At 45.8% G+C, this 15,180-nt stretch overlaps 1 protein-coding gene across 4 annotated transcripts in view; it reads left to right on the forward strand.

Moving 5' to 3' along the window:
- The window catches only part of HMCN1 (hemicentin 1), a 459,307-nt gene that overhangs the window by 180,066 nt on the left and 264,061 nt on the right, over positions 1-15,180 (forward strand). For 3 of the 4 annotated variants that reach the window (XM_070055058.1, XM_051820384.2, XM_070055057.1), the window contains exons 7-11: positions 1,252-1,372; positions 2,448-2,711; positions 4,193-4,337; positions 9,296-9,417; positions 14,257-14,532. In XM_070055058.1, the coding sequence (XP_069911159.1) occupies positions 1,252-1,372; positions 2,448-2,711; positions 4,193-4,337; positions 9,296-9,417; positions 14,257-14,532 (928 nt within the window). Of the gene's footprint in view, positions 1-1,251; positions 1,373-2,447; positions 2,712-4,192; positions 4,338-9,295; positions 9,418-14,256; positions 14,533-15,180 lie in introns of those variants that run through there. The other variant, XM_051820382.2, reaches the window with a different exon arrangement.

Consider the following 15,180-nt stretch of genomic DNA (forward strand, 5'->3'; position numbering starts at 1 on the left):
TGTGGTAACTCCATGTCTTTATCTGTGTAGTGGCAATAATGATATCTCCTTAGAAAATTATAATGAGGGTTAAATCAATATATATAAAGAGTTCTGTGCATGCAGATTTTTCCAGTAAACATTGGTATTATCATGTCATTCAGTGGCCCTAATCCAAATGCCTTACTTTTTATGTATACGAATCATTTCGATGCTTAGTTGATCATTCAGTATTGAGTCCCGGAAAACAACAGACAGGTTGTTTTGTGTATGTATTTTTTTTTTTTTTTTGACAGGCAGAGTGGACAGTGAGAGAGAGACAGAGAGAAAGGTCTTCCTTTGCCGTTAGTTCACCCTCCAATGGCTGCCGCGGCCGGTGTACCGCGCTGATCCGATGGCAGGAGCCAGGTACTTCTCCTGGTCTCCCATGGGGTGCAGGGCCCAAGCACCTGGGCCATCCTCCACTGCACTCCCGGGCCACAGCAGAGAGCTGGCCTGGAAGAGGGGCAACCGGGACAGAATCCGGCGCCCCGACCGGGACTAGAACCCGGTGTGCCGGCGCCGCAAGGCGGAGGATTAGCCTAGTGAGCCACGGCGCCGGCCTTTGTGTATGTATTTTTAGTGTTGCACTGACTGCATCGTATCAGCCATTTCTGTGTCTCCATCTGTTTCCCTCGTGGCCGTGGGCTCTTGGAGGGTGCAGACCATGTTTCACTCAACATTCTTCATCTGAGCACTGCGCGCATGTGCTAGAGCCATCCTGAGCTGAGTGTGCAGGTTGGCAGAAGGCTGGAAAACGAGCAGCCCTTGAGCTTGTCTTGGCTGAACTATCTCCTCAGCAAACAGAAAAGAAATGTTGTCCAGACCGGAGCCTGGCTGGCATTTGTGGGGCAAGATGTGGTCAGTCATTCACTCTCTCAGTGTTTGCTGGGCACCTGCCCTGTGGACAGCGGTGAATAACGTGCTGACCTGTGCCCTCACAGGGCCTTTTCGGATTTGCACCCAGTCTGTCCACCGGTGAACAAACACTTGCCTGTTTTGCCGCTGGGTGTGGAATCTGAGGATGTTCCCAAGTGGTGTTTTAGAGCAGTCCCCATGAGGGGGGTGTGTTGCAGGACTCGCTTTGCAGATATCATGGCTACGAATGCCTAGATCAGAAGCTCAGCTCCTGGAGAGGACGTTAACACCTGCGGTTTCCAGGCCTGAGCAGTGTGTAGTGCGAGCAGCATCCTGGAGCTGTTGCTGACCAGGTTTGCCACCCCACGTTTTCAGACCTCCAGCAGTGGAAGGCACTCTGTTCGCATCACCGGCCTCAGTACTCTTGATTTCCGAGCTGGCTTTTCCCGACAGCCCACGCTGGACTTCACAAAAACGGCCAGCAGACCAGTGCAAGGTGTGTATGCACATATTATGTAAGTGGCGTAATGTGTATCCAGGCAAAAAGCACTCCCTGGCTTTCGATGTTTTTATAAGTTTGTAGTGTTCCATAGAATCGAGAAACATGGTATCTTTACCTTAAATGGGATCGCCATCTTGGCCTGTTCACGTTTTTCAAAATGTGGTCCCAAAGTCAGTGGTGTCAGAATCCCTCAGGGAGTCTGTTAGAAATTAAGGTTCCTGGGCTCGCCCCAGTGTCATGAGTTAGAACCACAGAAGGTGGGGCCCAGGAATAAGTACTTCAGTGAGCAGCCAGCTAGGCTTGTGCTTCAGATTTTGAGAAGTAGTAGCTAGTTCCTGAGATGTTTTTCTTAAAATCTGTAGATTGCCTGGCAGTGATGGTAAATGCATTTACATGGCTGGACTGTAGATAACAGATCTGCACCCTCAGATGTGAAATCACTGCTGGTGTTTTAAAAAGCTTGTTCTTCCTCATTTTTTATTCCAAACTGAAGATAACATTTATTGTCAGAAGTTGCACAAAGCTTACAGCTTTTAAAAAATGATTTTTGATAGAATTGTATTTGAACAACATCATGATATTTATAGGAACACCACACTGTTGCTGTAGCTTCAGCCAGCATTTGAAGGAAACTCTCAAAATTAAAATGTCTAATGTTTACCCTTCTTTGGAAAGAGGTTCATGTTCCTTTTCATATATTGGGATTTGTAGTCGGAAAGCCAGGGAGAAAGCTCAACCATGCTGTGACTCTCAGCTTTTCTTTCCTGCCAGTTTCTGGAAGGATACAAAACAGTGAATCTTTTAAAATATTTTTGTACTTAAACATCATTAACACATAATTATAATTACAATTTTTCTATGTCTCAACATAGTTACAACACTATAAAAATGCCTAGGATTCCCCAGGTTCCTCTGATCGTGCACAAGCTGTATTTTTATGTAAAGGACTAGTCAATTTGTCCATAGTTAGGGCAGTCTTCAACATTCATCTAACCTGAGAGGTATTTATAATTGGGTGTATAATCTCAGTTGTGGTTCACTGCTGGTGGTAACAGTCTTTCTCTTGCAGGAATACCCACCTACGTACTGCTGAACACTTCTGGACTTTCCATTCCGGCAAGAGTGGATCATCTTGAACTTCTGAGCACATCAGGCAGTTCTCTCAAGGCAATTCCTGTTAAATATTACCCAGATCGAAAGCCATATGGCATATGGAACATTTCTGACTTCATTCCACCCAATGAAGCCTTCTTTCTCAAGGTGACCGGCTATGATAAGGATGACTACCTCTTCCAGAGAGTGTCGAGTGTTTCCTTCTCGAGTATCATTCCAGGTGAGACATCACTACATTCAGCACTGGAGTGTGGACAGCTCAGGCAGCTGCTGTGGTCCTGTGGGGAAGAGGTAGTATCTTCTCACTACTGTGTCACCAAGTTGATGGGTATTTATGCTTAGGTGACCCGGCTATTTCTGAACCATTAAATAGCATATCTAAGATTTCACATTAAGTCTCATGGGTTGTAGGTCTGATTTTGACCACTTCGATCAGTGTTAAAACTTGAACTAAGAAATTCTGGTACCCGCAATCCCCTTAAAAGTCCCAGCACAAGTGTGTGAACTGCATAAAGTAGCTGAATGTTTGTATACAGTTGTTGAAATCTTCCACTTGGTGAGCAGTAGTTCACTGTGAATAACTAGTGATCCTTCTGCCATTGTTCGGTTGGTTAGTTAGTTAATGAGCTGGTTACTTACATGTTAGCTGTGAACTAGAGATGAGATCACAGATGAGAGGTTATTGAGATCGCATTTCCATTTATCTGTACTGGAGCTGTTTTCCCAGACTGATGACTAAAGTCTGACCAAAGCTCTAGACCCATAGCTTAGCCGTGGACTGACAAAGGCACCGAAGCATCGTTCCCAAGATTGTTCTGTTTGGCAGAGAGACAAGATTTCTCATTACTGAAGGTTCAGACAACTCTGTCGCTGTTGTCTAATGGTTGAAGGTGGTGAGAATAGGACCAGCCTCAGAATGTCCTCATGTGTAATGTTCAGAGTTAGTTGTCTTAGCCCTTAAATTGAATGCTACAAATAGACTGGACACTTAAAAATCATTTTTGTGGTAATTCTAAGGTAAATTGTTTCTTTTCACATTTTCCATTATTGAAATAAAAATGCATTCTATGATTGATCATATATTATAACTTGATATCTTTGTGTTTTCCATCTTAATGGTGCAAAAACTACCATTTTTTAAAAGGATTTTATTTATTTGAGAGGTAGAGTTATAGACAGACAGATGGAGAAGCAGAAAGGTCTTCCATCCACTGGTTCACTCCCCAAATGGCCACAATGGCTAGAGCTGGGCCAATCCAAAGTCAGGAGCCAGGAGCTTCTTCTGGGTCTCTCACGTGGCTGCAGGGGCCCAAGCACTTGGGCCATCCTCCACTGCTTTCCCAGGCTCTCTGTCATAGCAGAGAGATGGGTTGGAAGAGGAGCAGCCAGGACTCAAATTGGTGCCTATATGGGATGCCTGCACCACGGGTGGAAGCTTAGTCTGCTATGCCACAGAACCGGCCCCTACCATGTTCTGAAATCAATGGAGTCTCAGATTTAATGGGTGCCATACCGAGGGGCCATGGCGATATCAGAAATGCATCAGCTTTGGAGCAGTGAAGGTAGATAAGTATGTTTGGTGATGTGGGTTTATTGGAATGTGGAGTGTTGCCTGGAAGAGGGTGAGTAGGAAGCTTTGGCTGGAGTGGCAGGAAGGACCCCGCATCATCATTACCTTGCCTGTACTCTTTTGTTCCCTAGATGCTCCCAAAGTTTCAATGCCCAGGAAAACTCCGGGATACTACCTGCAGCCTGGCCAGATTCCCTGCTCTGTTGAGAGTCTTTTGCCGTTTACCTTGAGCTTTGTGAGAGATGGAGTTACTCTCGGCGTAGACCAGTATTTAAAGTATGTAAATGTTTCTAGCAAGTATCATTTGTAACATGAAACCTCTAAATATGAGTAGGTGTTTACTTCAATGCACTTTTTCACTGGAAATTCTTATTTGCTTCATAGTCTTGGAATGTAGCAATAAACAAAGTCAACTCAGATCTGTGCCCTTGTAGCACTTATATTATGATGGGGGGAGGCAGAAAACAGATAATAAATGCAATATGGTAAAATAACAAATGCCAGAACACATTCAAGGGTTGACTTGGGTTTTCCAGAATCTGAATTTTATGTAATTTTAGAGAAACCTAACTATGAATACAGTGTTAGGTACCAAACCTTGAAAGGATATCTTGCAAAGCAGAGATCTTTTTTTTTTTTTTATTTTTTTTTTATTTTTTGACAGGCAGAGTGGACAGTGAGAGAGAGAGACAGAGAGAAAGGTCTTCCTTTGCCGTTGGTTCACCCTCCAATGGCCGCCGCGGCCGGCGCGCTGCGGCCGGCGCACCGCGCTGATCCGATGGCAGGAGCCAGGAGCCAGGTGCTTTTCCTGGTCTCCCATGGGGTGCAGGGCCCAAGCACCTGGGCCATCCTCCACTGCACTCCCGGGCCACAGCAGAGGGCTGGCCTGGAAGAGGGGCAACCGGGACAGAATCCGGTGCCCCAACCGGGACTAGAACCCGGTGTGCCGGCGCCGCTAGGTGGAGGATTAGCCTAGTGAGCCGCGGCGCCGGCCGCAAAGCAGAGATCTTAAAGCCTGAGCTTCATTGGCTTGGGGAAAATGTCTTGGAATCTGATTTAATGTACATGGTAAGTGTTAGGGCAAAAAGGAGAGCAGGTAAACTGGGAAGAACCATCATGGCAGGTGGGGGCATATGATATTTCTTGCCAAGCTTCAAGTTTAAAAATCAGTGTAAAGGATATTTGAGCACAGGCATGAGGATGGCTGTGGAGATGGTCAATCAGATATCCAGGGAGGGGCAGGTGAAAATGCACAAAGGCCAGATGGGCCAGGTGCATGGAAAGAAAGGCGGATGGCGGTCAGTGACCCCAGACGGGCAGAAGACAAGGTTGGGGGTGTGGTGTATGCTGGAGGTGGGCAGCAGGGGGATGAAACTGGGGGACTGCTGCACACAGCACCAGGAACGGGAGAGGGTGCTGACTTTTCTTGTGAAGTCAGAGGAATTTTTTTTAAGACTTTATTAATCTATTTGAAAGACTGTTGACAGAGAAAGTTTCCAACCACTGGTTCACTCCCCAGATGGCTGCAATGGCCTGGGCTGGGCCAGGAACTCCATCCAGATCTCCCACATGGGAGGCAGGGGCACAAGCACTTGGCCATCTTCCTCTGCTTTCCCAGGTGTATTAGCAGAGAGCTGGATCAGGAGTGGAGCAGCCAGGACTCAAACTGAAGCTCAAGTGAATGTCGGCACTGCAGGCGGCAGCTTAACCTGCCGTGCCACAGTGCCAGCCCCATCAGATGACTTTTTTAACATAGATGTGAGTTCAAATGACTTCAGAAAGTTCAAGGGAAAATGAAATGAAAAGATAATTTTAACGCAAAAAATATTGACATTCATGCCTAGTCGTATTTTTTATACCAATTTCCCATGAGCTTTTATAATTTATGTATTTGAGAGAGGAGCGACAGATAACGTCCATCTGCTGGTTCATTCCCCAAATGCCTGCAGTACCCAGAACTGGTCCAGACCAAAACCTGGAGCTCGGAACTAAATCTAGGTCTACATGAGGTGGCAGGCACCCAGCTTAAGTAGCCATCTTCTGCCGCCTCCCAGGGTGCACAGCAGGAAGCTGGACTCGGAAGTGGAGCCAGGACTTGAACACAGGTGCTCTGTATGGGATGTGGCATCCCAGGGGGCATTATGACTGTTGCACCAAACATTGCCGTTCATGAACTTTCTAAAGTGCCTTTGTAGACAAGGAAGTGATTTCTGGAAAGTGTTGCTTTTTAACTTACTTTAAAATAAACTACATTTTGGGAAAATGTTAGCAACTTTCTCCAAAATATGCCATGAATTCAATATTGACATAATGTCCGCAAGATAATAAAAATTTGGCAGTCTTAGCTTATGCAGCCTCGTTTTGTGCAGTCGTTTTGAACAAAAACTTAGTGCAGGAATGTTCATCGTAACTTCAGAAAATTTTCCGTGCTTTCAAAGATCAAACTGTATTATTTACTCCTTACATAATGCTTCTTGATGATTTACTGAGCCACATATTTAATGATTGAGAGTGCAGCCGAGCAGTGCATCAGATGATGGAGCTTCATAGCTGACCGATGAAGTCAGGTCATTCTGTTTCATGTTGAAATCGTAACATTTTCAAAGACACTTAAGATGCTTTATAAACACCAATTCATTAATTCCACACAATTCCTGGGAGGTAAGCCACAAGAATTCTTGCTCTCATTTTTCCAGCTCTGTGGCCCGGAGATATAACATGCTTTGCTGACATGTGTTAAGCCCCTTGGAAGTGAGAGGCTGGAGACGAAATTAGGCCTTGGCGATGACAGACGGGTCTCTCATCCTGATCCACCCGCAGAGTCCGCCCTAGGTTTCCCGAGAACGTGGAGCATGTGACTTCGTCTGCGTGTATGGCAGTCCCTTTGGTGGCCAGGGGCTGGAAGAGGGTCAGCACGCGTTAGCCGCGGGGCACATTTCTATGTGACGTGTGCTCTTCTCTCCTCCAGAGTCCGTCCCGTCCAAACCTTTTCATGTATAGTGCATAGTACTACGTAGCTGAGAAGGCTACATAAAAGGACAGTTGTTTCCACATAACTTTTCATAAATGAGAGGAACAAGAGTAATAGTAAGGAATATTCTTCGAGCAATTAGCAAACTTGTTAATGTGTCTGTGAACAATTATTAGTCCTTTCTGGAATTCAGCTTTCATTTTTAAAATGAAAGATTGGGGACTAGCAAAACTGTCACTTTCTAAAATGTCTAAGTTTGATTTTTTTTTTTTTTTTTAAATTTTGAGAGGAGGATAGAAAAAGAGAGGTCTCCCGTTCACTGATTCACAACCCAAACGCCCACAGTGGTGCTCAGTTGGGGCTGAAGCTAGAAGCAGGCAACTCAGTCTAGGTCTCCCACAGGGGCTGCAGGGGCCCAGTCACTTGGGCCATCACCACTGCTCTCCAGAACTTGAAGACTGGAGCCAGAGCCAGACAGCACACCCGGGTTCTTGGACGTGGGACATGGTGTCTCAAGTGGCATCTCAACCACAGGGCCACATGCCTGTCCCTCCAAGTCCAAGTTTTTTGCTGAACTCTAATATATGTAAGAGTACTTCAAAACATTGTAGGAAATGGAATTAAAAGGTAACTGTAGTTGGTTGCAAAAAATTTTTGAAATACATGCATATGAAAGGTCTTTAAAAAAGTTAGGAAATACGTATTATGAACATTTTTTGATATTTCAGCTAATTATTGCTAAGTTCTTTGCAGTTGCCCGAGTATTAACATAGCCGTGGAAATAAGACATTTGCTGGCCAGTTTGCATTTATGTGATCATCTTTATGATGATTTTATCATTGTCTCCCACTGGATTGTGGACTCAAATCTAAACATGCATTTCAAAATTTAAGCTTGTCTTAATTCCATTTTCCATAAGATTTTTGAATCTAAAATAGTGACCACTGCAGACAACTGTCTTCCCAGACCTCGAGCCGCTAGGCCATGGAATTCACAGACGTGTGTCTTGCATAATGCTACTGCTGATTCACAGTCAGCTTACGTGATCAGCACAGTGTAGAATCGAGTGCTGCTCCCCTTTCTCTGAGAGTGACAGCAGGGCCACTCCCTGGGCACGGAACTGCAAGGAAACCTTCACTGAAGGGAGCAGTCTTAGCTACTAAAGTACATGGAACAAGAGCCTTGTCTGGTTTCTCGCTGTCCTGATGACAGGAGCCCAGGCCTTGCCTTCTGCTCACAAACCCTACATCAGTCCCAAGAAGGAATAAAGGGCTTAGTAATTCCTGGGTGGTGGTTTGGTGCTGAGTGTGGTGTTTGGGAAGTGATGGGGGTTCACTGTTGGGTGTATATCTTCAGCCGCTCTGACTCAGTGGGGTGTGTGACTCGCCAGTGGGTTTCTCACCTTGCTACATTTTGAATCTTTTACAAGGTTATGAATAACTTCAGGTGATGGAAGAGAACAGTTATGATAGTGTGACTTCTGAGTTGGATTTTGAAACACAATGCCTATTTTTGTAGGTTATTAAGACTATTTAAAACGAGAATTACATATTTCTAAGACATTTTCAGGAAATGAGAATTTTCTTGAACACTGTTAGGGAACACAGAATATTTATTATTTGCATTAGACTGACTATAAAAGTGCTATTTTTTTCCTGTGGTATGTGCAGATTGAACTATATGGAGTTCATAGCTCCATGTGGAGCTTGTGTTCACTTGTATGGCTGACAGTTAAGAGGAATTTATCTTTTTCAAACCAAAAAGTCAGTCTCTTACTTTCAAATATGCAAATTACCTGGTTCGGTTGTGTTGGCCAACATCCCCTGCAACACGACAAAAACCTGGAGGAGACAGGGAACGAGAAAGAGTTTAATAATTATTTCTTTATCAGCTCTGTTATCTCATATGAGGGAGTTTTAAAAATTCATGGAAAATTCATATTATCTTGGAATCTCATTTTCTGTGACTTCTTTTTGAAGGCCCTTTGTGTTTTGACACAGCGAGAAAATACTTTCCTAAATTTGCAGTCTTCATGGTTTGTCATCTTTGTTGCCTCTTTTTTCGGAGGAGATAGACTAGTGTAACCTGCTGGTTCAGATACGAAAGGTGTAATGTTAAGTTGCCAGGAGCTCTGCCATGCTGGTCCCTTCTTTTCTTGACATCGTTCTTAGAAGTGAGTCCTTGAGGAGAAACGCGGGAGCAGTGCTCTCAAGTTGGCCTCGTCTTTGAGTAACTGACAAGGTTCCCATCTCCTTACCCCCAGAGAATCCACCACCGTGACCTGGGATATCGACAGAGTCACCTTGTCTGACGAAGGCGCCTATGGGTGCATCGCAGTCAGCAGCGCAGGGACTGGACGAGCACAGACATTTTTTGACGTATCAGGTAATCATCGCCAAGTTCTTTGCAGTTGCCTGAGTGTTCACACAGCTGTGGATGGGAGCTCTTTGCTGACCAGTTTGCATTTACGTGATCATCTTTATGATGATTTTATCATCGTCTGTCTCCACTGGATGGTGGACCCAATCCTGGCTTCTGCACGTGCATTAGCTGTGTGGCCTTCCTTGGACCACTCATTTAGGGATCCAGCATCTTGGTTTCCCGCACTATCAAAGGCGGATGCTGCCAGTCACAGTCTCTCAGTCCTGGAGACTCTGAGGACTGAGTGATACTTGTAGTTTGTCAAGCGCCTGGAAGAGAGCCTGGCCCGCGGAAGCACTTGGTGGACGTGAGTTACTACTGTTGTTGTTATCACTGACGTGGCTGGAGGAGCTGAGTGTTCTGTGAACTGGCCGTGTGTCATGTAACTCTGAGAAAGTCACGTGTAAGAAATGATTTCTTCTGATAACAACAGTGTTGGACTTTCCCTTCCCTCTTCCGTATTCATAATGAACCGAGCTCTGCCTTGGAGGGATTCTGATGCCTAAATTGAAGGCGACAGCGGAAGCCATCCCGTCCTGGGCACGCAAGGCCTCAGAGGCTGCAGGACTGGTTCTAAGAAGGGCAAAGAGATGCTAATTATTTCACATTCAGAAAGTGTTTTTCCTACGAATGGGGGTTGGGGGGTCAAGGTTCGTATTATTTTATAAGATGAAGTACTTTTTTATACTATTTTATAAGGTGAAGTAGTTTTTTTCCTCCCAGAATTCTTAGGCAAAAAAGAAGATACTTCGTCAGTGACCAGGATTAAGCCGCTTAACTCAGCACGTATTTATAATTTGTCAGCTAATTCATTTTGAACAGATTATTTTCGACCTGCCTGTGGCCGCTGTTGCTGTGTTTAGTAGCAGCCTACCCTGACCTGAGCTGCACTGCTGCTGAATCGACGGCAGCATCTCTCTTCGCTTTTCGTATTGATGTGCCTTTTCTCGAGGCGAATTTAAGGCAAGAGCAACTTTTGATGAGAGCACAGTTCAAAAGGCCAGGGTTTGTTTTGTGTGTTAACCGTCAGGCCAAGCTGAATTTAAAGCAGGCCTGTTAAGCCAGGCGAGCGTGTTGTTCTTGCAGTAGAACTATTTGTATGCTCTTATTCTCAGGAAAATAAAACTTGCCTTCTGAAACAGTTTAGCAAGTTGACATGCATCGCATTGTTTCATCTTCAGTAATTAGGAAAAGCACTGGCGTTCTCTCAGCATTCCTCACACACATTCAGGCACTTGCATGTTTTCCCAGCAGTGTTAATGAGGAGAAGGACCGCAGGGAAGGAGGCCCAGCGAGCTGATTCAGACGCCCTGCAGAACTACAGGGGAGCGACTGCCCTGCATCTGGCTCCGTGTGCCAGCAGCTTCTGTCTGCCTGTTCTCCACATGCCATACTGTGCCAGGCAGCCTGGGCTGGCCCGCGGTGCTCTCTGCAGGACGTGGTACCCCGCCCAGGCCTGCTTGCGGGAATGCTTTCCCTTGGTTCAGGGAAGAAGGAGAAGGGGCAGAGCGTTCATGGTGATGGAAATGACCGTGGCAATAGACGCCTTTCCTTTGGGGTTCGCTGTTGCCCGGCATCAGCCTTCAGCCCCGCCTTGTACCTGTTCACCAGCCGACAGGGGTCAGGGGTCAGGTTTGAATTCACAGTCAGGTCTCAGCTGTGGCAAACAGGGCCTTGGGGGAGAGTGGTATTCTTGTGTCACTGTGGGCGTTGCTTTATTTCACGAAGTTGGAGAGCTCCTGAGAGCAGTTTAAGACACAGCTAAAGTTCTACCAATATGATGGTACCTCGGGGTTTTGTTTTTTTTTCCCCCAGAACTTTCTTCCAGTGGACACATGTAAGGATTTTCAGTTTATTTGAGCTGTTGGCTATTGATGGTTTTTAATGCAACATGGTGGTTGAAGGCCCTGTGCTTCTCTTCCTGCTAAGTGTTAATACACAGAACCTGATGAATAAATTACAGACACTTGAAAAACTCACTCTATTCAATTGAAATTCAGTAGTTTAGCTCAACACTATTACAAATTTTTATTGATTTTTTTCTGCCAAATTTCTGTATGAACAGTGTTCCTTACCCAAAACATATACATTCTTAAAATTCTAGGCTTGCGCAAAATCCTAAATATAGAAAACTCATTAAAGGCACGTCAGTGGTTGCGGGATATTCTTTTAGAACACAATGAGACTTGGAAGTGGCCATGCACCACGTTGTCATTTTTTAGTTAAAGCAACAGAAGCCCGTCACAAGCAAGGGAGCCATGTATGGTCGGCTGGGTAGCAGCTAACTAGCTTCCTGGCCCCGTGGCTCCTTGTCCAGGGACCCTTCCGTACCGCCACAGGCCTCTGCTTGTCATACCTGCTCCCTAACCTGGCCTCACTCATGCTGTCACCCAGGAATGGCTGCCCCCTACAGTCCCAGGATGAGGCTGTTTCTGGCGTTCTTGGCTTCCTTTACAAATGGCTGTAATTCTCCCTCTTTGTGCCCCATCCCCACCAGATTTATTCACAGATGCATAAATACCGCAGTGTGTGTGATAGTCACTGCCTCCGGTGTTTATGCACTGGTGGTATTATATGTCGCCATTTCAAATCTCATCTGCCTGTGTATGTTTTTAGAAAGTGGGTATTTATTTTATTTTATATTTGAAGATGAAGTTACTCAGAGGTTGCATGCTAGAGAGGTCCCATGGGGTTCTCTGGGGGCAAGCAGTGAATAGGGGAAGGGAGGGGAGGGCAGTGCAAGGACTTGGCCGTGGTGCAGCTGCAGCCAGACCCCAGCTGTTCCTCTGAAGGCTGTGGAGCTGAGGCTGTCTGCATGGGAGCAGGAGGGCCGGCCCTTGTCGTCCGTTCGATGGTCCTTGGGCCAGGGCTGCACAGAGGAGGCCCAGCCCTCAGCAGGTTAGCTTCGAGGGGCCGCAGAGCTGCTCAGATTAGAAAACAGGCTTAGCTGAAGTCACACAGCTAGGCTGATGTAGAACTGTGCAGTTTAGGATTGCCGGATTGGCAAACAAGAACACAGACGCCCAGTGAAATCTGAATTTCATGTATATTGCATGAGACAAATGTGTACCAAAATATCAACTTGATATGTGTCTGAAGTTCAAATTTAACGAAGTGTGCTGTATTCTGTGTGTCACGCTAGCCAGACTCCAGCCCAAGCCCTCTAACCTTGTCACGCTCTCTGTCCACTGCATTCATCAGAAGTTTTCAGGAGATTGTAAAATGGCACCGTGTTAAAAGCAACTATTTTTTTTTTATAACTTAAAGCAATGTATACTCTGTAGAAAAAGCTTGAAAAACAGGGTAAATGTAGCAGAAAATAGGGAAATACATTTCTGTCCCTCAGAACGAGCCTGGTTTTGGCGGTGCTTCCCGTCTTTAAGCCAGCCCATGTTCATCTGTCTTGATGTGCAGTTGTAGACAGCACAAGGAGAAGTTGGATCTTGCCTACCTGACACACGTTGACACTCAGTGTAAAGCATGCACGGTCTCCAGCTGGCAGAGCCCGCCTTCGCGTGTGTTGCTGTGTCATTGAAATGTATTGCGACAGGAGACCATTTTAGAGCATTTAGCACATTCATCGCTTAACTAACCAAGCGGCATGCGGTTCTCTCCAGAATGTTGGTTAAACATCTAATTAGCAGCTGGTTCTCAAACAAATCTAAAACATGCATGCAGTGTTCAGCACCTTCTGTGTACGTGGCTCTATGTGCATGGTTTTATTAAAGTTCTACCCCTGCTGTTTGCTTGACGGTCTCGCAGCGATGTGTTCTCGTGTCTGTCTCAGTCTACGGTTGTGCCGCGTCTTCTCCCTAAGACACTAACTCCCACTAAAGTCGGTGTCATCACGTTGGCCATGGCTGCCACTCTTTATTTTAAAGAAAAAAACACTTTATTTATTTTAAAGAAAGAGGCTTGCTTTTGCCTTTTATGCTGATGTCTATAGTGGATAGGTTTGGAATTTCATATACTTTGGTTTGTAAATGTGTACAACTTTTTCAAGTGTTTTTGGTTTTTAAAATTTTTTTTTTGAAAGGGGTGAAGGGAGGTATTCCATCTGTTTTTTCAAGAACATGGCCACAATGGCCAGTGCTGGGCCAGGCAAAAGCCAAGAGCTTCATCTGGGTCTCCCACATGGGCATCAGGGCCCCAAACACTTGGTCATCTTCTACTGCTTTTCCCAGGCCATTAGCAGGGAGCTGGATCAGAAGTAGAGCAGCTGGGACTCGAACCCGTGCTCCTATGCCCACTTCGCAGGTGGCAGCTTTACCTGATGCTCCACAACATCAGCCCCAGAGCGTGTGTTTTTATTATTTGAGAGTCAGAGTTACACAGAGAAGGAGAAGCAGAGAGAGAGAGAGAGAGAGAGAGAGAGATTGAGAGAGGTCTTCCATCCACTGGTTCACTCCCCATTTGGCTGCGATGGCCAGAGCTGGGCCTATCCAGAGCCAAGAGCCAGTCTCCTATGAGGGTGCAGGGACCCAAGGACGTGGGCCATGTTCTGCTTTCCCAGACCATAGCAGGGAGCTGGATTGGAAGTGGAACATCCAGGACTTGAACCAGCACCCATATGGGACGCCGACACTGCAGGCAGCAGCTTTATCCACTACGCCACAGCGCCGGCCCCAGAGTGTGTTTTAACCAGATCCTTCGGGGCGGTCGTAGGCACTGTATTAGTCAGTTCTGCTGTACTGCACCCTTCCTGCTAGGCACTGAATACAAGCTCATGTGGTTTGTTAACCGCATCTGTGAGTGAGCAGAACGGCTCTCACGTCTCCTGATCTGAACCTTTTGATTTCACAGAGCCCCCGCCAGTCATCCACGTGCCCGCTAACGTCACAGCCGCTCCTGGAGAGAGAGCAGTTCTGACGTGTCTCGTCAGCAGTGTGGCGGATTTCAACCTAACCTGGCAGAGGAATGGCCGAGATGCCAGGCTGGCAGAGCCAGCCCGAGTCAGCACCTTGGCTAACCTCTCGCTGGAGCTGGCGAGTGTGAAATTCAGCGATGCTGGCGAGTACCACTGCACAGCTTCCAGCGCCGGTGGATCAGCCGCTGCTTCAGTTGTCCTCACGGTGCAAGGTACTGTGCTTACGGCAACTTCTGAACCATAATTCTTCCTGCGTTCGCAGGCTGGCCATCTGAGAGAGACAGTCCCCACCCAGACCGTGACATGGAATGGCAGCATGCCGCTGCCTAAGCCAGAAACTAAAATGTTACTAATGGCAACTTTATCACAGTCACGGCTCATCCTACCAGTGGAAGAGGTCAATTTTAAGAGAAAATAAACAGTGTCTCTGGTGATGTAATAGCTTAAAATTCTCCAGGCTAGCATATAGCTTTAAAAAGAACCACTATACCTGTTTTACTAATTGATGAAAAGCCCCCTTAATTTAATCAATATTTGCATAGTGGCTGATTGACTTTAAACTTTTAACTTTAATAATTTTTGCTAATATTTTAAAAAGTTTAAAATACTTCTCATCTCAATGAAATTTTATTGAAACTTAGAGTTGTTCTACCTTATTTCTTAAAAAGCTATATATTGAAAATAAGCTAATGATAAGGTGGTCTTGAATTATCTCTTCCTAGACTAAATGTGCAGATAGCTGAAAGCAAATAATATTAGTGGTGTGGTTCAGTAGCTATTGATTGTACACACACACACACACACACGCGCGCGCGCGTGTGCTTGTGGAAATGGGATGGAAAGGTAGGTTTATTTTTGAA

The sequence above is a fragment of the Oryctolagus cuniculus genome, chromosome 13 (genome assembly GCF_964237555.1).
Source record: "Oryctolagus cuniculus chromosome 13, mOryCun1.1, whole genome shotgun sequence".
NCBI classification, from domain to species: Eukaryota; Metazoa; Chordata; class Mammalia; order Lagomorpha; family Leporidae; genus Oryctolagus; species Oryctolagus cuniculus.